General features: G+C 51.1%; 1 protein-coding gene across 1 annotated transcript in view; it reads left to right on the forward strand.

Annotated features, from left to right (window-relative positions):
* The first annotated feature begins 811 nt into the window (after window positions 1-811).
* The window catches only part of HIF3A (hypoxia inducible factor 3 subunit alpha), a 62,354-nt gene continuing 41,696 nt past the window's right edge, over window positions 812-21,469 (forward strand). The window contains exon 1 of the mRNA XM_079985405.1: window positions 812-952. Within this exon, the coding sequence (XP_079841531.1) occupies window positions 927-952 (26 nt within the window). The 5' untranslated portion in view covers window positions 812-926. The remainder of the gene's footprint in view (window positions 953-21,469) is intronic.

Below are 21,469 nucleotides of genomic sequence, written 5' to 3' on the forward strand. Positions count from 1 at the left end.
AGGTGATCGGTGAGAGAGATTTATTACATGGACGCACACGAGAGTAAACCCATCTCCATCACTGAATACCGAGCGGAGAGGGAACGAACGGCGCCGCGCTGCATTTTCTAAATCCGAATTGACTCCGAGAATAGGAGTCACTCCCTTTCCCACACAAGGCCCTTGGAGGGGTAGGGGCGGGGAACTCGCACCATTCTTTTGCATTGAGCTGAAGGCTTGCTTCCGAATCAAAAGCCCCCCCGCCCCGAGCTTCAGTGGAGTCTACTACCAATTAAGCGTGCACACAGTCCTGCAGCTTTAATCCGGAGTCACTTCCCTTTGTGCCGAGCACACAGGTAGGGCGCCCAGCTGATTTGCACGTCCCGGGTCAAGACGCTGCGATGGCCACCTTAATCTTGCAGAACGAATCCGGATCCAGTGTGACTCTGGATTAACGCTAGCCCGGAGGAGCGCTCCGCCGGCCGGAGCACCCTGCGCGCTGCGATCCCTGCCCCTCCGCAGCCGCAGCGGAGCCCCCTCGCGCCTGCCAGCTGCCAACACAGAAAGTGGGGTGGGGGTGGGGGGTTGGGTAGGTGGGGAAGACCCCCCCCCATGGGTCTCGGACTGGCATCCCCGGCGCCCAATCGGCGCGCGCACCAGCAGCAGAAGGAGGCGTGCCAAAAGCGCCTTGGATCTGCAAGGCTGCGAGGGCGCGCGCGCGCGCGCGCCGGGCGTAGGGGGGGGCACCTTGGGGTGGGAGGGGGAGCCAATGGCACGGATGGGGGAGGGGCGGTGGGTGTAGCCTGAAGGGGAGTGGGCTTCGGGGAGGGGGAGAAGGGGGGCGAGAGAGGCAAAGGAGCGCAGGCGGAGAGGCAGGAGGGGAGAGCGGAGCGCGCGGAGCGAGGCGAGGCGGCTGGACCCGGGCAGGAGGCGCAGGAAAGCCAGCCATGGAGAATGGATTGCAGTGTCCAAGGTAAAAGCAAGGAAAGGTGGGGGGGGGGTTGCACGAAGCCCCCCTCCCCAGTTTTTTTTTTGGGGGGGTGTTGCACCGCGATCCAACTCTTCCCGGGTGCGCGAGAAATCTGCAACCCAGTTCCCCGATTTGGAGAGGGGCTTGCGCAAACTGCGCCCCTGATCTATAGATATCTTGCAATGGTTTGCGCGCGCCACCCCCTCCCCTCCTGGACGATTTATCTATATGTGGGGCGGGGGGGGGGGGAAATCTGCGGACTCATCAGATTCCAAAGTGGGGCTGTGTGTATTTTAAAACACGCAACCTCTGTGCGCGCCTGAGTTTTGGGGTTCCATGGAAAGGGCTGGTTGGAGCCCTCCATTCCTTTCCTTCCTTGCGCAGCCCTGAGAACGTCCCAATCCCTTCCCCACCCCCCAAAAAAACTTCTAGATCTAGGTCTTCAGTAGTATGTTAAAGGGTGCCATTCTTGTGGACAGCTTTTTCTGGCGCCATGGGGTGTGTGTGTGTGTGTTTGTGGAGGGAGGGGGTTGTGTGTGACCTTGTTATTCTCATTATTTTTATTTTTTAATTAGTGAAAAGGCCAGCTTGTTTTATTTTCATTTTATTTGCATCTTGCTGGTCAATGTCACCCGACGGCTGCAGGAGGACGACATGGGGAGCCTGAGATGTGCAGTAATCCTGCAGAGCTGGAAAGAAGGAAGGGGGGGGTGTTCTCTTGGCCGCAAGGAGATCTAGTAGATTACAGTGGAGATATGTGCCAAATGTAAACCAGCAAAGGAGGGAGCGCAGGGTTCTGTAGCCAACCACAAGTCTGGTCATCGACCCTAGCCAGCGAGCTGAATATCATGGAACAGGCCCAAGAAAGCGACAACACAGGCTGTGTGATGTCTCTCTCCTCCTGCTTGTGGATCTGCCGCTTAATCTCCCCGCATACCTTGTTTACAGTGCTGCAATCTTTTTATCATGGCCTCTCTCTCCCTCTCTCTCTGCTGGCTGCCTTTAGACCCCAGTTCAGAAATGCAAGCATACGCGATCGGACGGTTTGTGCATATGGAACAGGGTGAGGAAAAGGGGTTTTTTTGTTGTTGCTTTCCTGACAAATATTCTGGGAAACTCCTGCACTTTTATTACTTTTGCACCATTCCCCGATTTTGATTACCCGTTTAAATGGATGAAAGCTGCAAGGTGCATTCTCGCAAAGCTCTGCCTGTAAATCTGGCAGCCTTTGCCAGAAGTGAGTTGGCAGGAATCTCCGTACAGTAGCGAAGGAGAGCAATCCCTGAAAGGGAACGTGCCTGGACGGTGAAATACACACCCGGTCGCTTAAGAATATTTACCATTGTTATTTACGATTATTTATAAGGTCCTTTGTAACTCGGAAAACTTGGCTTTCAAAAAAACATGTTGGATTTTGGAGATTGTGGAAGCTTTTGGTACTGTGGTGGAGAGAGGCGGCTCGCCTAGGCAGTTTAAATCGCCCACGAAGTTTTGAGGGGGAGAGAGAAAGGGGCAAGGGGGGCGGCAGCTGTTGGTTGGCCAGGAAAAAGCATGAAGTTTTGGTGTTTCAAAGGGGCATTTAAAATTAGGCAGTGGCTGCTGGATTGGAGCAGGTATGCCAGCCAGCCAGCCAAAGCGTCATTACAGATGTAGGTCAATTCCGTGGAGATCATCTCAGAATTGGGTTAAGGCAAGAATGAACAGGGTGACAGAGAGAGAGATGCATATATTATATGGGGGGGGGCACAGGTGTGTGACGTGTGTTTTTCAGCTTCGTGAAAAGTAGGTCTTTGGAAGTTGGCAGTCAGCGCTGGTGTCTGGGTCTGGATGCGGACTCCGTTGGGCAAATTCAACCGGAGTGAGCAAGGGCGTGTGGCCATGGCAGCGCCGACGTGCCCGGGTGGGTGTGTCGTGACTGTCCGCTCCGCTTGGTTTCTGGGCTGCGCAAGTAGCTCCGCTAGACGTCCCGTGGACGATCTTGGAGCCTGTTGCTGGGGAGGACACAAACTGGCACTGTGCCACTGAGGGCAGGAAGCCAACGTGGACTTAATTGTGTGTGTGTGTTTTTATCCTTTTAAAAAACCAAAAAACAAACAACCCCCTTTTTTTTTTTGCCTCGTAGGTTAACTGTTGGTAAACCAGGGACGGAGAGGGAGCTTGCCAGGGTGCAGATGTAATTCCCCCCCCCCCAAAAAAAAAATTCCCCCCGAATAAAGTCCTGTCAAAGTAAGGGAGAAAATAAGAACTCAACTCTCCTTTGAATTTCTTGGAATAGCCTTTTAAAAGAAGTCACTGGTCGCCGCTCCTTTGGGAGAGCTGGACTGAGGACCCTGGTCTGTCAAGCGCCAGCACTTAGGGCCCCCCCCCCCGCTCCAACAGCCCTATTTAAAGCCAGAGAGCACCTCTTTGCAATTCCCAGCTCCTGCTCAGTTGGTTTGTCTTTCCTGCCCACCGAGCCATTCTTGCCCCCTGCTGGCTGGGGTAGGGGCTGCTGCTGGCGATTTTATTTTTTTTTAAGTCTTTCTCCTTTAAGGCAGAGATCCTGCAAAGCTGGCGCTGCGGGCCCTGAACTTTTGATAAGGAAAATCCACCCGTGGAATCTGGTTTTGAGTGCTTATCTGTCCTGTATCGCTGTGCCTGGGTTTGTGGCACCAGCCCATCATGACCTTGCCTTTGGGAACATAGGAATCTGCCCAATACATTGGTCCATTTCACCCAGTGTTATCTATTTCAGTGACCGACAGCACTGGCTCTCCAGTGATTCAGGCAGGACTCTCTCCCAGCTCTGCCGGCAATTGAACCCTTTCCGTTCCAAGAAGCTCTCTGCTGAATTGGGTCTCCTTCCGCCTCCATGTGATTCCCCTGGCACAGATCCGGCCTGGTTTCCCCCCTGCCCTCCTCCGGCGCCCCCTTGTGGCATCCCCGGAACTCGCTCACTCTCTGCTTTTCCCTCCGGAGTGTCTCCTCTCGCAGGCGGAATGGACTGGCACCCGTCCCAACCCAGCCTCCTCCTCCTCCTCCTCCTCACACATGTCCTTCCTCTGCAGTCTCGGCTGCTGGCTGTTCTCCTCCGGGCAGGAAAAGCCGGTGGACCTCGTGTGCCGGACGGCGGGCGCATGACGGCTCTTGTGTACATCACGTGCTCCCGGCCCCGTGCCAGGCTGTGACGCGGGGGGCGGAGGTAGGGGGCAGTTCCTATTTGGGGATAGCAGTGCTCTCGGCTTGGGGCTGGCAGCGGCGGTCAGTGGGCGATAGGGGACGGCGGGGCAACAGGGCAGGAAGAGGGCCCAGGAGGCACGTCGCCCGCGGGCAGGGCTCCTTCGGAGGGTGAGTGTGGCACTGCCAGGGGCAAAAGGCAGCGGCAGCAGATGTGCGCCTGGCTTGGCTCCTCTCCCTGTTCTCTCTTTTCTCTCTCTCTTTTCACTTTTCCTTCTGGCTATCTCTTCCTGCTCCTCGTTCTGCGCCCCTTTCGTCTTGACACAATCTCTCTCCTCTGTCCCTTGACTTTCTTATGCCCTCCTTCCCCAGCCGTCCTCTTGTCTGTTCTGTTACTTTCCCATTCACGTGGATTTCTCCTCCTCCTCTCCTGTCCTTTGTGTTTTCTCATTCACACAGACCCCTTCTTTCCTTCCTTTGAGCTACTGAATTTTCTCCTGTTCTCCGTTTTCTCTGCCCTTTGGTTGGGGGGGGGGGCATGTTTTTCTGTTTTTCCTGTTCGCGTTCCAAATTTGTGGTTATCTCCTCAATTACAGTTCGACTCACTTTCTTTTTATTTTTGTGCATTTTGCCTTTCTCTTCTTCCCTCGAGTTCCCTGTCGGCCTTTCCTTTCCCCTTCTCTTCTCATCCACATGTCCTTTTTAAATAAAAAAAATCCAGTTTGCCTTCCTTGCGTTTTCGAAAATTCGGGAACCGTTCTGTTATTTTCCTTTCGATCTCCCTGTTGCGCCTTCTCCCAATCCAGGCTGAAATGGCTCTTCTCCAATGAAGGGTTTACTTTTTGGGGGCGGGACAGGGGTGTCTATGGCCCCCTAGGCCTGCCTGACCCAGGCTTTGTTGGGGTTCCCAAGCCAGTCTTGGCTTGGACGAGGACAATCAGCGGCGGGAGAAATCTGGCGCCGCAAAAATTGGCGTCGGAAAAAACGTCTTGGCGCTAAATCAGAGAACTGCTTTGGCTGATGTTCGTGAATCTTGAACCTTGGGGTGAGATGTTTTCTCACCTTACTTGTGACCTGCATTTTGATTAACGGAATCTGAATGATGTGGTTGTGGTGGGTTTTTGTTGTTGTTTATTTCTTCTGTTGATGGGGACGGGGGTTGATTGGCAAGAGAGATAATTTGATAAGAGTGGACTAGGAGTCAGGAGTTAAGGGCTTGTTTTGCGTTTTTGTTCTTTCGCCATTTTGGAAGGGGCGGTAGCAGCGGCTGCTCCAAGGCTGGAGCTTAGACTTGGAATATGTGACGCCCGGAATTTCTGAGGAAGGAGCCTTGGGATCCAGGACCGTGGAGTCCTCGCCACGAGTCCTGCAGCGAGCTAGATCTCCACCATCAGCTTTGAGGACGTGCCTCAGTTTCCGCCTCTTCCAACCTAACTTCCCGACCTGGTGCTATTTTTATGCATCGCTTTGTGGGTTCCAGAGGGAACTAATGATGGGATGTCGGGGACTGTGACTCGGGAACATGTGGCGACTGTGAATGGCCAGAAGGGGGTGCTGGAAAAGATGGAGGTATTTGGTCCTCCGGGACATACGAATTGTGTTGCTGTTTTCTCCTTTAACGCTTAAAGCCCTAAATGACTCGGGCCCCAAATACTTGAAAGACTGCTTCCATCTCTGTAGACCCTCTCGGGTGCTAAGATCAGTGAAAGGGACCCTCTGTGTTGTTCCACTAGTCTCAGAAGCTTGTGGGGCAGTGGCCTGGGAGAGAGCGCCCTCTGCTGCAGCCGCTGGCCTGTGAAACTCCCTCCCTCTTTTGATGTTTGAGATGCATACTTTTCAAGACCCGCCTTATTTTTGTGGTTGTAAGTTGTTTAAAGATGTTTTTAATACTCCCGTCCTGCTCATTTTAGACTTTGGGGACTCCTCATTGCAGGAATTCTTGCCCACCTGCACTGTGTTTCAGAGGTTGTGATCGCCAGGCACCCAGCGATTATTTTCCTAAAATGAGCACCTGGGCTCCTGGTAGCCTAATAAGAGGGTCATGCCCTTCCGGCCTGCAAGTTTCTGGCTGCTATTGCACCCTTGGGAGGTAAATGTACTTTGTGCATGCTCAGAAGGCTGAGAAGACTGGCTCTATGGCTGAGGCCTGTCTGAAATCTCGCCCCTCTGAGCACCAGAGCAGCGTTCCAGGAGGCAGAGGGTGACATTGTATTCTGGGGTGGTGCTGCAGGAATCTAACATGGGGAACACTTCTCCCTCTTACTTCTGGTTATTTATTATTTAACAAGTGTGCAAACTGCTCTTCAAGGGAAAAAGAAAAGCTTCCCAAAGTGGTTCACAAGTGATGCACAATACAATATAAAATTCAAAATCATTAAAAAAAATAATTATTGCAAACTTTGTTACATTGAAACGTTCAAAGCCACCGAAAAGCAGAATAGTCGTTTAGCTTCATGCAAAACTGCCAGAAGTCCTTAGATACGGTGCTTGTCTGATACCACGTGGGTTCAGATTCCACAGTTGTGGGGCCCTTGCCAAAAAGCCCTCGCCCTTGTGTCTGTCACCCTAACTTACCTTACCAGGTGGATGCCTGAGCAGGGCTTCAGAAGTACACCTGAAGGCTCAGGTGAGTTGATACAGATGCATGCAGTCTTTTGGGTAACATCCTGTTGATATGGATTCCCAGTCCCTAAAACACAGAAATTTTTTTGATGAGCCTTACGGGACGGATGGGATGATTGCATGGAAGCCACTTTCTGCGTTGAGCATCCTTGATAATTTTCTTCTTTGAACATCTCTGCCCTGGCCCCTGTGCATAGACAAATTCCTTCCTTACATCCCATTGTAACCTCAGGCTACTGACTTTATATTCCAGCCTTCCTGCAAGCACCTCAGAATGGTATGCACAGGGTTAAAGGTAAAGGTAAAGGTACCCCTGCCCGTACGGGCCAGTCTTGACAGACTCTGGGGTTGTGCGCCCATCTCACTCAAGAGGCCGGGGGCCAACGCTGTCTGGAGACACTTCCGGGTCACGTGGCCAGCGTGACATCGCTGCTCTGGCGAGCCAGAGCCGCACACGGAAACGCCGTTTACCTTCCCACTAGTAAGCGGTCCCTATTTATCTACTTGCACCCGGGGGTGCTTTCGAACTGCTAGGTTGGCAGGCTCTGGGACCGAACGATGGGAGCGCACCCCGCCGCGGGGAAAGAGTCAGTGCTAGGAAGCAAGACCCTTTCCCCTAATCTCTGATGTGCCAAGGTTGGCTGGAATTGTGGAGCATTGAGAGAGAAGCCTTTGTACGCTCTCAGAGGCACTGTTTTTTTATTATTAAAAAAAATCTCATTTCATTTTGCATGCCTTTGACTAAACAGGACCTGGGAAGGACTGCTCCTGTCGCCATCTCTGCCTCCTCCCCATTGGGCTTTATGGTCAAAAGGGGATTTGAATGCCATGACCCACGCGATCCAAACCTGCTCTCTCTTTGTTCAACAACCTGTTGCCCCAGGGCTGATGGGAGTTGGAGTCCGAACTTCTGGAGGGCGGCCTTTTGGTAAAGGCCGCTGTATGTACTACTAGACCACATTCCCTTGAGGAAATAGTCAGGGGTGATTTGAAGTTCCAGGTTCAGTGTGGCCAGGCTAGTACAGTGGTACCTCGGGTAACATACGCTTCAGGTTACAGACTCCGCTAACCCAGAAATATTACCTTGGGTTAAGAACTTTGCTCCGGATGAGAACAGAAATCGTGCTCGGGCGGCGCAGCAACAGCAGCAGCAGGAGGCCCCATTAGCTAAAGTGGTGCTTCAGGTTAAGAACAGTTTCAGGTTAAGAACGGACCTCCAGAACGAATTAAGTTCTTAACCCGAGGTATCACTGTATTTGCTACCAGCCCACGGATGTGACCCTGGGCATTTATGGATAACCTCTTTCTGCTCCAGCCACACTGGACGTCTCACTTTGTTTGTTGCCTCTTGCTTTTCTGGCAATTGTACCAGGTTGTGGTTGTGGGAACATAGGAATTGATTTGTGCGTCCAGGAGTCTGTGCAACGAAACCTGCACAGGTTGTTTATTCATAATTGCAAAATAAAGTCAAGTCTGCAGAAGTCTTCTCCTATATACTTCCAAGAGCTGGAGACAGGGCTCAGTGACCTTGGGGTGGGGGGTGGCATTCAGGTCCAGATAATACATAGGAATTGCCCTTTAACTTTCCAGCACAGTTTCTACCTGCAGATAGGGTGGTAAAAGTGTGTGGTTTTTTTCAATGCATGCTTATGAGTGGAACAGAGATTCTAGTCCACATGACTGTAATTTTCTTTTAGTTCCGCCTCCAGTTTCAAGGCTACTAGTCTCTTGTAGCCTAATTGACCATGCAAATACATTTCAAACAAATAAAAATGCAGATGCTTTTTAATAATGAAGGTAACATTCCTTGAGAGCGGGCAAAGTTTATTTCTTCTTATTCTTGGTGCAGAAACGCTGCCAACGCACACCTGAAATTAGGAAAAGGGGCTTGAGCGATTAGTGGGTGAGGAACTTGCGGGTGGCAGCTGTTGTGAATTAATTCATCTGGAGTAGAAATTGTGTACCTGCCGTTTTCTCAAGCTCTAACCACTACGCTTGCCTTCCAGAACTAGAGATCCTGCCTTTCAACCCCCCTCTCTGGAGTCTGAGTAACAATAAAAAAAACAGTGTTAGGAAATGAAATATTAGAACATGGGTAGGCAACCTAAGGCCTGGGGGCCGGATCAGGCCCAATCACCTTCTAAATCCGGCCTGCGGACTGTCCAGGAATCAGCATGTTTTTACACGAGTAGAATGTGTGCTTTTATTTAAAATGCATCTCTGGGTTATTTGTGGGGCCTGCCTGGTGTTTTTACATGAGTAGAATGTGTGCTTTTATTTAAAATGCATCTCTGGGTTATTTGTGGGGCATAGGAATTTGTTCATTCCCCCCCCCATATAGTCTGGCCCCCCACAAGGTCTGAGGGACAGTGGGCCGGCCCCCCGCCGAAAACGTTTGTTGACCCCTGTATTAGAATCATGGCTTGCAGGTCCCTTAGCTGAAACTGATATCCCGTGTTTCGCATCTGAAGACGAATTGCGCTTCTCTCGACACCCTCGTCCCATTATAGATCATTAAGCTTCCCTCCCCTTCCTTTGAAGGGGAACCGGCATTTGCATCTGGCCTAAGAAGTGCCTTGATTCGGGGGGGGGAGTTTCTTGGGGGGGGGCGGTTATACATTTTTCTTGCTCTATGTGAAATGTGTCTGGAGTCTATTTTTGAGAATTTTCAGTGCTCAGAACTTCAGTATTGCCCAAATAATTGCTTTTCGCTTGCCGCCACCACCTGAAGATTTCATCGGCGTGATCGGGAGTCCGTTCAGATGGAACAGCAAGGAAAACGGGGGCTGCTTCCTCCCTTCGTGAGCTATGAGCCCCCACCCACCGTCCGATCCTGGCTTGAGACAAACCATAGCCTGTTCGGGAGTGCACCTGCCCTGCTAACCATGGTTGCACACCATGGTTTGTTCCTGGTTTTCAGCGCAAGCTGTATGGAACAGCGGCAAGCGAGGGTTTGCCTCAAAGCGGGAATGGAAGAAGGGGGGGGTGTTTGGAGCTACTGAGCCGAAGTTTCCCCCCCTGGCTTCTTGCCACAGTGGGAAACCATGGTTTGTGACTAAGTCAGAATCACTCCAGTGTTTTTTGTAGGGTCTAGGGAGCAGCAGCTGGCGATCGCATGGTGACGTTGTGCCTTTGCTCCCTTCCTCTCTTTTGCTCTAGAAGTGGAAAATAAACTTGTGGCTAAAATTGGGGGGACAGTTGTCTTTTCCAGAGAGTTGGATGTGGTTCAAGAGAGGCTTTGCTTTTCGCCATTGCCTGTGATCCAATGCATCTTCGTGACTGCATGAAAACCCAGGGCCGGCCCCACCGTTTGACAGATTGAGGTTGCTGCCTGGGGCGGCAGATGCTGAAATAGCCCCATAAGCGTTCCTTTCTTTGGAGGCCTGTCTTGTGCCCCACATCTCGCTATCTCTTGAACCAGCTTCTCCTTCCTTGAAAACCAGAAGAGGACGTCCTCCTGTCCCAAAATCCTTACTTCTGCTACGGCTAAGCCAAAACGTCACAGTCCCTATGCACAGGCTCTCTTGCACAGATGCCCTCGAGGCAGGTTTCAGTGCACTCGTGCTTCCTGGAAAACGTTCATTTCTGAACCCCCGTAATGATGCCTCGGAAATTTTGCAGTCGGTGCAAACTGCTGGACCTGAACTTTTCACCCTGTGAGGGGAGAGTCCCCCTGCAGAGGGGTTTTGAAGTCGTTCAGATGGGAAAGTAGTTTTGGGTCATGGCCACGTCGTACGTTTAAAGTCCCGCCATGGCTTCCCCCATTGAATTCTGGGAGTTGTAGTTTGCAAAGGGTGCGGAGAGTTGTTTGGAGACCTCCCTGTTCTCCTCAGGGAACTACAGTTCCCAGAGTGGTTTGTCAGGCCCTCTTCTTCGCAGGCAGCCCCGGGAATTGTAGCTCTGTGAGGGGAATAGAGGACCCCAAACAAACTACAACTCCCAGAATGGTTTGGCTGCTTAAAGTGGTATCGTAGCACCTTAAATGTGTGGTGCAGATACAGTGGTACCTCGCAAGACGAATGCCTCGTAAGACGAAAAACGCGCAAGACGAAAGAGTTTTTCGTTTTTTGAGTTGCTTCGCAAGACGATTTTCCCTATGGGCTTGCTTCGCAAGACGAAACGTCTTGCGAGTTTGTTTCCTTTTTCTTACAACCGTTAATACCAGGGTGCATCCGTGCTTCGCAAGACGAAAAATCCGCAAGACGAAGAAACTCGCAAAACGAATTAATTTTGTCTTGCGAGGCACCACTGTGCCTCAGTCCAAATAACACGATCTGGTGGGCCCTACTGAACATGGTGGCTTCAGAGATTTGCATTAAACCCGATTCTCACCAAAAGGAGAATAAATGAAAACACATGATTCTTGGTCAGTTGGTTTTCCCTCATTGAAAATGGAGGGGGGGGGAATTATTTTTGCACCTTCGTTGCCCTCCAAGAGCCACTGGGTACTTTCAACACGTGATTTTACAAATGCCTGGTTAAGTTGGTGGGATTTGACCTGTGAAAGAGTGGAGCCTCGCAGATTTTTGAGTCCCTGCCCGGTTTGGAGGAGGGTATGAGCTTAATGGGGGAAAGATTCCCTCTCTCCCCTACAATCCTGGCCCTACAATCCTGCCTCCTATCCAGCAATGGTTAGGGCTTCAGACTAGGACCTGGGAGACCAGGGTTCAAATCGCTACTCCGTTATTTAATCCCTATTAAATAACTTTAATTACTTATTTTATTTTTTACTGTTTTTGTTGGGAGCTGCCCAGTGTGGCTGGGGGCAACCCAGTCAGATAGGCGGCATATAAATAAGAAGTTATTTTTATTTTAAGCAAAATATCTGATACGAAACCTAAGGCAAAAGTGCCGAATGACCCTAAGCGCATACTCAAGAGGGCTTGGTAATTAACACAGGCTGATTACCATGACTTAGTTTACTGCACTCAAATGTGTATTAAAGCATGATAAATGGGTACATTACCCCAATTCACCCCCTTGCATTATTATATGCTTACAGGCAAAAGGCGGGGGGGGGGGGGGCGCAGCTTGGTGGTCAGGAGTGCAGAACGAAAGGTGGTAGTTACCACAGGGTTACTCAAGGTGGTAGTTACCACAGGGTTACTCAGTGCAGATTACGTCGGCGCAAACTTGTATATCTGTCAGGAATGATGAGAAGAGAGTAATAAACATATATACCAGCGTGTCTCCAATACAAGCTTGCGTGTGCAAATAAGGTGTAAAAATACCATTTTCCTTTAGTCCTTGGCACATCTTATTTTATGTGAAGCCATTTTTGTTGTTGTTGTTTTGTGTGCGTTAAAACAGGCCTTGGTTAATTTCCAAATTACTTTTGAAAGAGGATTGTGTGTGGGGGGCGGGGGGGGGAGATAATGTCTCTTTTATTATTTTAACCCTAAGTGCAGGAAACAGAATCTGCAGCCTCGGTTCTGTTTCTAAAAATGCACAGGGCGCTCTGAGTTACTTTTGCTGACCGCGATCTGGCATGGTATATATATATATTTTTTTCACAGTTGCAAGCAGGATTCGAGGTGCCTGCGAAAGATCCTTGTGAGGCTTTTTTGAGCATGCAGTCCCCTCTCCCCTATTGCACGCGGTTGTTTTTCCTTCTTGGGGGCTCCTCCATTTGCCCTGTGTCCAGCTCTCCCCGAGACGAGAGCAGCCTGGCGGCCCTGCCAGCGCCAGCCCATCTGGCAAACGGCCCGGGCTCTGCGCATTCAAGCCGGGCGCCCAATGGCAGCGCAGTGTTCCCAGCCGAAATTAGCAGGCAAACAGGAAAGGAGGCCGGGCGCTGGTTGGCTGCTCCTGGCCTAGCCCGGGCCCCCGCCCGTCGCTCGGCTCACGTAGGCCTGGCCTGAGCGAGGGGCCTCTGGGCTGCTTTCCAAGCGGTGGGGGGGGGGGCGAGGCTGGAGAGGCACCGAGAGAGAGCAGCTTGGCCTCGCCAAGGCCCCAGGCCCCAGAGGCCTCGGCGCAGCTCGCGTCAAGTCAAGGCCCGCCCGGTGCCCGGGGGACTGGGCCTGCCCTTGCAGCGGTGCCTCTCCGCCGGGGGGATGGCAGCACCCAGGCAGACCCCCTTCTCGGTTGTCAGCCTTGCTTGTGCACAGCAGCTGCCCGGCCGAGCTTTGCTAACTGAGAAAGGCTGCAAATAGCACTGTTTATCAGGCTCGGGGCAGCCTAATGGCTGCATTTTCTCCCTCCGTGTGTGTGTGTGTTTTATTTTTCGTTCTCTGTTTGGAAACAGCTCGCGGGCACAGATTGATCCATGTGGCCCTTTGCTTTCTCCTCTCCCTGCCGCTCCAGAGAGAGAGATGTTCAATGCCTGCTGCCTTAAATCCTAGAATCCTAGAGCTGGAAGGCACCCTGGCTCTTATCTAGCCCAGGCATAGGCAAACTCCGGCCCCGCCAATGTTTTGGGACTACAATTCCCATCATCCCTGACCACTGGTCCTGTTAGCTAGGGATGATGGGAGTTGTAGTCCCAAAAAAAGCTCTGGAGGTCCGAGTTTGCCTATGGCTGATCTAGCCCAATGCAGGGATATTCAGCTGCCCCATACGGGGATCGGGACCTGCAACCTTGGCGTTATCAGCGCCACACGCTAACTAACGGAGCTATCCAGGCTTTATGGAGCTTAGATTCTGGGTGTCTTGGATGGCTGCTATAGGACAACATCACACATGACTTGTTAACCTGCCCTTTAAGTGATCGATTTTGCTAATTCCTGGAAGCAGGCTTGCTACGGCAGAAACTATTTGCCCTTTTCTTTTTTTGGCGTGTGCCGCGAACTGATTTATGACACTTAAAACGGCGCTTTTGTGCTCTGGCGTCAAGGAAGGTTAGAAAGAGAGAGCTAGGCGATATTGCATTAAGTTGCGCTGGATATCAGGGGGTCTGGCAGAAGTTAATCTAGGTACAAACTCTCAGATTATGTGACTCCCTTTCTTTTGTAGAATCGTCAAGATGGAAGGGACCCCTGAGGGTTATCTAGTCCAACCCCTTACCATGCAGGAATGAAAAAAGATCTTTGATGCTTTGTCTTTTGCAATTGCTGTCTGCTGTATGTTGTTGTTTGCAGTTTGGCGAATTGCAATTAGTTTTTTTTTTTTACAGCCTTTGGTTAATGCAAATATACTCTTTGAAAGATACGTGCATGATATCTTGCGGGACATTGATAGCAGCAAAATTTATTTAATTGCATCTTTATCCCACCTGGCCTCCAAGGGTGGTGCGTGGGGTCTCCCCACCCCAAAGTTATCTTCACAATAATCGTGCAAAGTGAGGTAGGTCGTGAGGAAGAGGCATAAGGTCACCCAAGGAGTTATTTGCTGAGCTGCAGGGGAAATAATATGAACTCAGCTCTTTTCAATCCTTGGCCAATAAATAAATAACTGCCCTGAATTAGCTGAAACTTGCTTTTATGTTCTGCAAAGAGATGGAACTGCCCTTGTTAAGGTACAGGATTTGGGGTTGGCGTTCAGCACAGAGCGGGGGGGGGAACCCCTGGGAATCTGGGTTATTTTCTCAGCTTTGGGGTGGCTTTGGAGCCTAGTGGCTAGAGTACTAAGTTTCGGCCAGGGGAGTTGAGGTTTGTGGTTCCTTTTCACTGGGAATCATCTGTAGCCTTTTGGGTTGAAGAGAGGCGGAGCAAGGAATCTGAGCCGCTGAACTCTGATTCTCACTATGCGAGGGTAGTGGGGCATAGCAGTCGCAGCAGAGCGCCCGGACACCTGGGTTCTATTTTTGCACTTTGTAGGGCAGTAGGTGAATCTGCGAGGCCCGGTGTCCTAAGCCTTGGCTCCGTATCTGGCTTGGCTGGGAGCAGGTCCTGTTCCGGCCTCCTCTGTTTATTCACACGCTGTGTATGTTCTTGGCTTCCACCGCTGGCTCAGCCAGAGAACAGGCCGTGGAAGGGGGCCAAGGGAATTCGGCTGCCTTGCCGGCAGTTTGCAGAGCCTCTCCACCCCCCAGGAATGCCAGAGGTTCCCTGGCCTTTCCCGGCTTGTCTCAGGAGCTTGAGATTCTCTTGCACAGCCGGGGGAATGGCGCCGGGTGGGTGAGCGGCCCCCTCGTGCCGTGGGAAGCTGTGCTTTCCCTGTTGCATCTCAGCTTGCAGGTGGAGAGGAAGGTGCTGGACGATGGCAGTACAGTGGTACCTCAGGTTAAGTACTTAATTTGTTCCGGAGGTCCGTACTTAACCTGAAACTGTTCTTAACCTGAAGCACCACTTTAGCTCATGGGGCCTCCTGCTGCTGCCGGTCTGCCGGAGCACGATTTCTATTCTCATCCTGAAGCAAAGTACTTAAGCCAAGGTAATATTTCTGGGTTAGCGGAGTCTGTAACCTGAAGCATATGTAACCTGAGGTACCACTGTATAAATGGCTGCTCCTGTTTCAGAAGTAGCTGCATTTAGCTTTCAAGGAATCTCAGTGTGTGGGGAAAACTTGTTTGTTTGTTTGTGTGTATCATTTATTCAGAGACTTTTTAAAAATCTGTCTCCTGAGTCTAAAAAAAAAAAAATAGCCGCTACCTTCAGGTTTATAATCTGAAAAGACACAACACAAAAGGACAAACGGATTGGGAAGGATGAGGACATAAGCAAACTCAAGTCCAAGTTTTCAGTTACTTATGATCAGGATGGGAAAGTTCAGGGAGAGGAAGCAACAAACATTTGTGATTTCTCAGCTGCATTGCGGGATGCTGATGCTGTTTTCAATGTGTATGACCAGCTAATTCTGTTGACTTTGTTTGTTTGTTTGTTTGTTTGTTTGTTTGCGTACTGCCCTTTATCCATGGATCTCAGGGTGGTCCACATGTTTCCGTAATATGAATGATTACTACCATAAGATGCACCTGACCATAAGACACAACTAGTTATTAGAGGAGGAAAACAAGAAAAAAATATATTCAGAACGAAACAGCAGATGTATGATTTTTGTGGTTCATGTTGTGACCACAGACATGTGATTTGATGGTGAGTTTGGTGTAGCCCAATGCAAAAATCCTGAGAATCCATGTTTATCCGTGCTTTGTAACCACATTTTTGCGCCATTGCATGATCTGCTTTTCGCCCCTGGACAGTTCGGCTCCAGGGACCATGCATTCGCTCCATAAGACGCATAGACATTTCCCCTTACTTTTCAGGAAGAAAAAAGTGTGTCTTATGGAGCGAAAAATACGGTATCATCAGCTGATAATGGTAGGGAATCAGCCAGTCTGTGTGCACTCACCATACATTTAAAGCACTTCCCCCCATCCCAAAGAATCCTGGGAATTGTAGTTTACCCACCATGAAGCTCCAACTCCCAAGCGTCCTTTACAGACTACAGTTCCCAGAATTCCTGGGGGGGGGGAGCCACATATTTCAAACACAGCCCCTCTCACTTTCCCTCCTGCCTCGCCTTGCGGGTGGCGTTGGCGAATGGCAAGGCAGAGCGCTCTTTGCCACTCTGGGTGTCGTCATCCCTTGGCCTGGCCCGTCTGGCTGTGAAATAAATAAGCAAGAGGAAGCTAAATTTGCACAAAGCAATTGTGAGTGCGAAAGGGGATAAGGTCTTGTGTGTGCGCATAGAGGTTTGGCTGAAGGCCCCGCAAGTTTTAGGATTAAATTCTAGCTTCTCCGTGGGCCCCGGACCAAGTCCTCGCTCTGCTGGCCGCGGTTCTTGACCTGCGAAATAGAAATAACAAGCGGCGGTTTTGCGGATGTCAATAGCCCTTTAATAAATGCAAAGGCTGGGAGATCCTAGCAGATGGGCTCTGGAAGCCGAGAGTGGCATGCTGTTCTCCTGCGAGCTCAGCCTTGCCCAGCCCTGCAGCTCTGTGTTAGTTCAGGTAAAAGGTAGCTCACCCCTCCCTTATGAACACAAACACACTCCAGATGGAAAAGCTATGGGGTGGGGAGGCCTGGGCCTTGCCAAGAACATTGCGTTCCCACCCAACCCAGAGGGAAGAGGCCCTTGTGGGGGTGTGAGGAGCGGGGCAGGGGCTGGCTTTGCAGGCACTCCTGGTTCAGTTTTGGGGAGAAGGAAATGGCCTGATATAAAAGCCTTCTCTTATTTCTGCCCCCCACCTTCTACCCCCTTTCCTGCACACAGAATCAAATTCCTCTCCCATCCTGACTGTTGGTTAGTGTGCGGTGCTGATAACACCCAAGGCTGCAGGTTCGATCCCCGTATTCCTGCTTTGCGGGGGGTTGGCCTGTATGACCCCCCCATGGTGACAATTCCAGGAGTTTGGTTGCTGGCTGAAGTGTTGCATTGTTCCTGTAGAACAGGGGTAGGCAACCTAAGGCCCAGGGGCCAGATGCGGCCCAATTGCCTTCTCAATCCAGCCCGCAGACGGTCCGGGAATCAGCATGTTTTTACATGACTAGAATGTGTCCTTTTATTTAAAATGCATCTCTGGGTTAATTGTGAGGCCTGCCTGGTGTTTTTACATGAGTAGAAGGTGTGCTTTTATTTAAAATGCATCTCTGGGTTATTTGTGGGGCCTTCCTGGTGTTTTTACATGAGTAGAATGTGTGCTTTTATTTAAAATGCATCTCTGGGTTATTTGTGGGGCCTGCCTGGTGTTTTTATATGAGTAGAAGGTGTGCTTTTATTTAAAACGCATCTCTGGGTCACTTGTGAGGCCTGCCTGGTGTTTTTACATGAGTAGAATGTGTGCTTTTACAGTCATACCTTGGATTGAATGTGCTTCAGGTTGAGTGCTTTCGGGTTGCGCTCCACGGCAACCCGGAAGTAACGGAGCGCGTTACTTCCGGGTTTCGCCGCTTGTGCATGCGCAGACGCTCAAAATGACGTCACGCGCATGCGCGGAAGCGGCAAAACACGACCTGCAGATGTTCTATTCGGGATGTGAATGGGGCTCCCGAGGTACCACTGTATTTAAAATGCATCTCTGGGTTATTTGTGGGGTATAGGAATTCATCCCCCCCCCCAATAGTCCGGCCCACCACATGGTCTGAGGGACGGTGGACCAGCCCACAGCTGAAAAAGATTGCTGACCCCTGCTGTAGAGCTTCCCTTCTTCTAGATGGGCTCCCTTCCCAGGTGGACGAACCCCACTTGCCCTTTCCTCCTCTGTACAGCAGGTGCAGAAACCGCTTTCTTGACCATTGGTCCCCCTCTTGGTCTCATCTGCTCAACCCACCAGAGCCTGCCTTTGCATGCAGGCAAAGTCCCCAACCCAAACGAGGGTTTGAGACCCCTTAGCCACCCTCACCTGGTTTAGCCGGCCAATCGAAGCCATTCTTGGCAGCTGTCGCCCGCTGACAGCTTCTAGGAGCCCCAGGTAAGAGCTGAGTGCAGGATAGGGACCCAAGGTGGACAAACTACCCCAGAAGGAGCATGATGTGTCCCCCGCCAGAGGTACTACCCTCCCCCCTAGCACCCCATTCACCCTATTTTACATACACAGCTCTGCACCCCCTAATTTAAGGGGTGAAAGCTCCTCTGTTTTTAGCAGTGACGCTGATGATTTACGGGAAGCTAGCTGCACTGCTTGCAGATCTTTTCCTCTTCCTCCAGCAGCGTCATCTTTCCTCCCACCCACAACCTTTCCTCTCCTCCCCCCTCCTCCCCAACACCCCCCCCCCGCAGCCATGATGAGTACTTGGCATTGGTCCCCGTCTACAGTACACAAAGTCCCGGGCAGACGTGGACAGAACAGCTAAAGGCACTGCCAAGAGCACGTGCAACAGGATTCCTGTTTGGTGGAAGGAGGAGGGGGCGAGTTGTTGAAGAGAGTGCAGTGATTAAGGGGCTTGGATCCCTGCCGGGGTGGGCGGGGAGAGGGGAGGGCCTGCCTGCTTGCAGCTGGCTATGCAAGGCTAAGTGGGAAGGGCCTTCGCTCAGTGGTGGCAGGGCATCCGCTTGGCACACAGAACTCCCCCAGCAGAGAGAGCCTTGCGGGGGGGGGGAGCTGCTGCCGGTCCGTGTTGGCAGTACCAATCTAGATGGGCCAGCGGTCTGACTGGGAGTATAAGACGGCTTCCTACAGAGTCTGACCGGATAATTTTGTAGGAGTAGGGATTTGGGGAGATGTTTTAAAAGGAGGAGATTAGGAGCAAGCCAAGGGTTGATTTGAGCTGTTGTTTCGTGGGGTGTGTGTGTGTGTTTCCCCCAGTTCCATAACTTAGCCCTGGAATGCAGGAAGTCCTGGAGGGGACAGTGTTTTGTAGTTCCTTTCTCTTGCACATGTGGGGAGGGTCTGAAAGGGGTGGAGGATAATAGAGGGCAGGAAACGGAACAGAAGTGAGCCCTTGAACCTCTCACCTTGGAAATCCAAAGACTGCATGAGCCGTGCTTATTAAGCAGAATTGCAAGCATGGCTGGGACGCGCACACACACACACACATAAATAGAACCGGGTACTGTAAAACAGGCTGGCCGTAGCTAGCCTTGGAAGGGGTCCAGAGGTCAATGAGTCCGACCTGCCTGCTGCTACGCTGTGCCAGTCGCAGGGTGCAGAAGCAAGGTGGAAGTGAGCCAGTATCTGTCTCTGCAGGGCAAAACAGCCCACCCATTAGGGCTGCAAGCCAACCTGATCTTTAAGGGAGGGTAAATTCCGATCTAGAGTTCAGATGTGATGCCCTGTCAGGCCGTGGCTGGTCAAACCACTGGGCCATCCATTTGTGCTGGTCCATACTGTCTCCACTTAAGAACAGAAGAAGAGTTTGCTGGGTGAGTCTGGTGACTTGTCCAGCATCTCCACAGAGGCCTGGGGGGAACCAGAATCTGAGCACAAAATCCCTGTCCCCTCTTGAGCTTTCCAGCAATTAGTTTTCGGAAGCATTTCTGCCTCTGACTGCCATGGCTAGTAGCCATCGACAGCCCTCTCCTCTGTGAATTTGTCCTCAGACAAAGGTTTGTGGGTGGGGAGAAGCTAACTTATTGAATGTACGAGCCTCTTCAGATGTTCAGTATCTCTTTGCTTGTCTCTGGGCATCCATATGCATGGATCGGATCGATGGAAATACCAAATGATGGGTCTGCTGGAAATTCGTCAGAATCGATTTGGCTGTCCTGATTGAAAGGGGTCGCTCCAGCACAGCTGAGCAGTGCCTTGGGGGAAGTTTGTGGTGCTGTGGAGCTGGATGTTGGGGGTGCAGGGGGGGTTGTTTTTCCTGCCCAACTCTGTCACTCTCCACCCCCTCCCCCAAACTTTTCCAATTTTGCGCTAATAAGGAAGAAACGGTTTGTGTGCAAAGTAGCCGGCTGGCAACGCTCTGCATGTGCAGAGCTGAGATATTCTCAGTGGAGGAAGGAAGTTTGACGTCAGAGATGCTTGATCTGAGCAGAAGGCATCAGAGATGCATGCGAGCTTTGCGTAGGCAGCTGTTATCGAGCCGTGCCGTAGTGCAGCAGAATCAGCTCCTGCAGGGAGGGCGCTTGGGTCTGGCGCCTTCCAGGATCGTGCCTTGACAAACAGGGGCTCTGTTCCACATTGCACACAGCAAAGCATTTCTACAGCAGGTGACTTTGCAGGGTATATTGATGCCCTCTCCCTCTGACCAACTTCTAACCTGCTTGCCGTGGTTTTGCAGACCTCTCTTTTCTTCTCTCCCCCCCCCTTAAGTCACAAATAAATTTAAAAGTGGGGTGGGTGGCGAGACTATGCATACCCAAACAATTTCCCAAGGCTAAGGCATTCCTGTATTGCGGGGGGGTTGGACAATATGACCCTTCTAACTTTACAACTCTATGGTAATTTGGGGGGGGGGGGCTTCCAAAACTGCCTTTTGCATCCTTGAGGACTAGGTGCTTGTAACTGTTTGCTGAGCAACGTCTGGCGCCCATCTGGCGACTTGGAAGGCACATAATACGGAGTGGAATGTGACCCGCCCTCTTCTTTCTATCTTGTTATTTATGTGAAGATTATTTGATCTTAGTTTTTGCCCTATTCCTTTCATTTCCGTGATTATCTTTGAAGGAGGGTCAACACCGTTAGGTGTGGGGAAGGAAGCGGATATGGAAAGGGGGAAATACGAGAGGGTCTGTTGGATGAAAGGGACAAAGAGAAACGTGGAAGTCTAGAAGAAACTGCTGATTTAGAAAAGCAGCAAAGCAAGCGGAGGTTCTGTGCCTGAACCCAAGTTTTGTGGTGCCCTGATGTTATGACTACAGAACTAGTTTGCCCAATAAATCACCATTAGCCCTGCTAGCGAATGTCAGCAGCTCCCCGAATGACAACTGCTGGAGGCAAATGCCTTCATCCTGTCTGCTTGTCAGCTTCCCAGATGGAGCATCTCGCTGAGCATTCTGGGAAATGGGGACTGGACCTTTGGTCCAAGTCAGCAGGACTGATTAAATTGGATCAGTTTTATTAGTGGAATGGAAAATCCTTCCTGGGGTGGGTGGGAACGTCAAATTGGCAGCAAAGTTAGGTGAGCCAAAAATGGGCCAGAAAACAAGTCTCTTTAAAATGTCTAGATCCCGTCCTTTAAGACGTTTTAAAGTGAGTGGCCCAGCTTTAGAATCTCCGACAAAGAGTGCCTCTGTTCACGTGCAGACTTCCTTAACGCTGGAGCACGCTGACATTCCATTCTGGGTCACATGCAAGAGAGCGAGTCACTTGGAAATATTTAGAGCAGGGGGAGAGTTTTAAGAATTGCCCCTTCCCTCTCAATCGCCCTCTCCAAAGAGTCGTTTCTCTCCTTTGGCGAAATTCCATAGCTCAGTGGTGTAGCACATGCCCCCCCTGCAAAGGGTCTTGAGTTCAATTCCTGGCACCTCCAAGTCGAA

The sequence above is a fragment of the Podarcis cretensis genome (genome assembly GCF_951804945.1).
Source record: "Podarcis cretensis genome assembly, chromosome: 8".
In the NCBI taxonomy this organism is placed as follows: domain Eukaryota; kingdom Metazoa; phylum Chordata; class Lepidosauria; order Squamata; family Lacertidae; genus Podarcis; species Podarcis cretensis.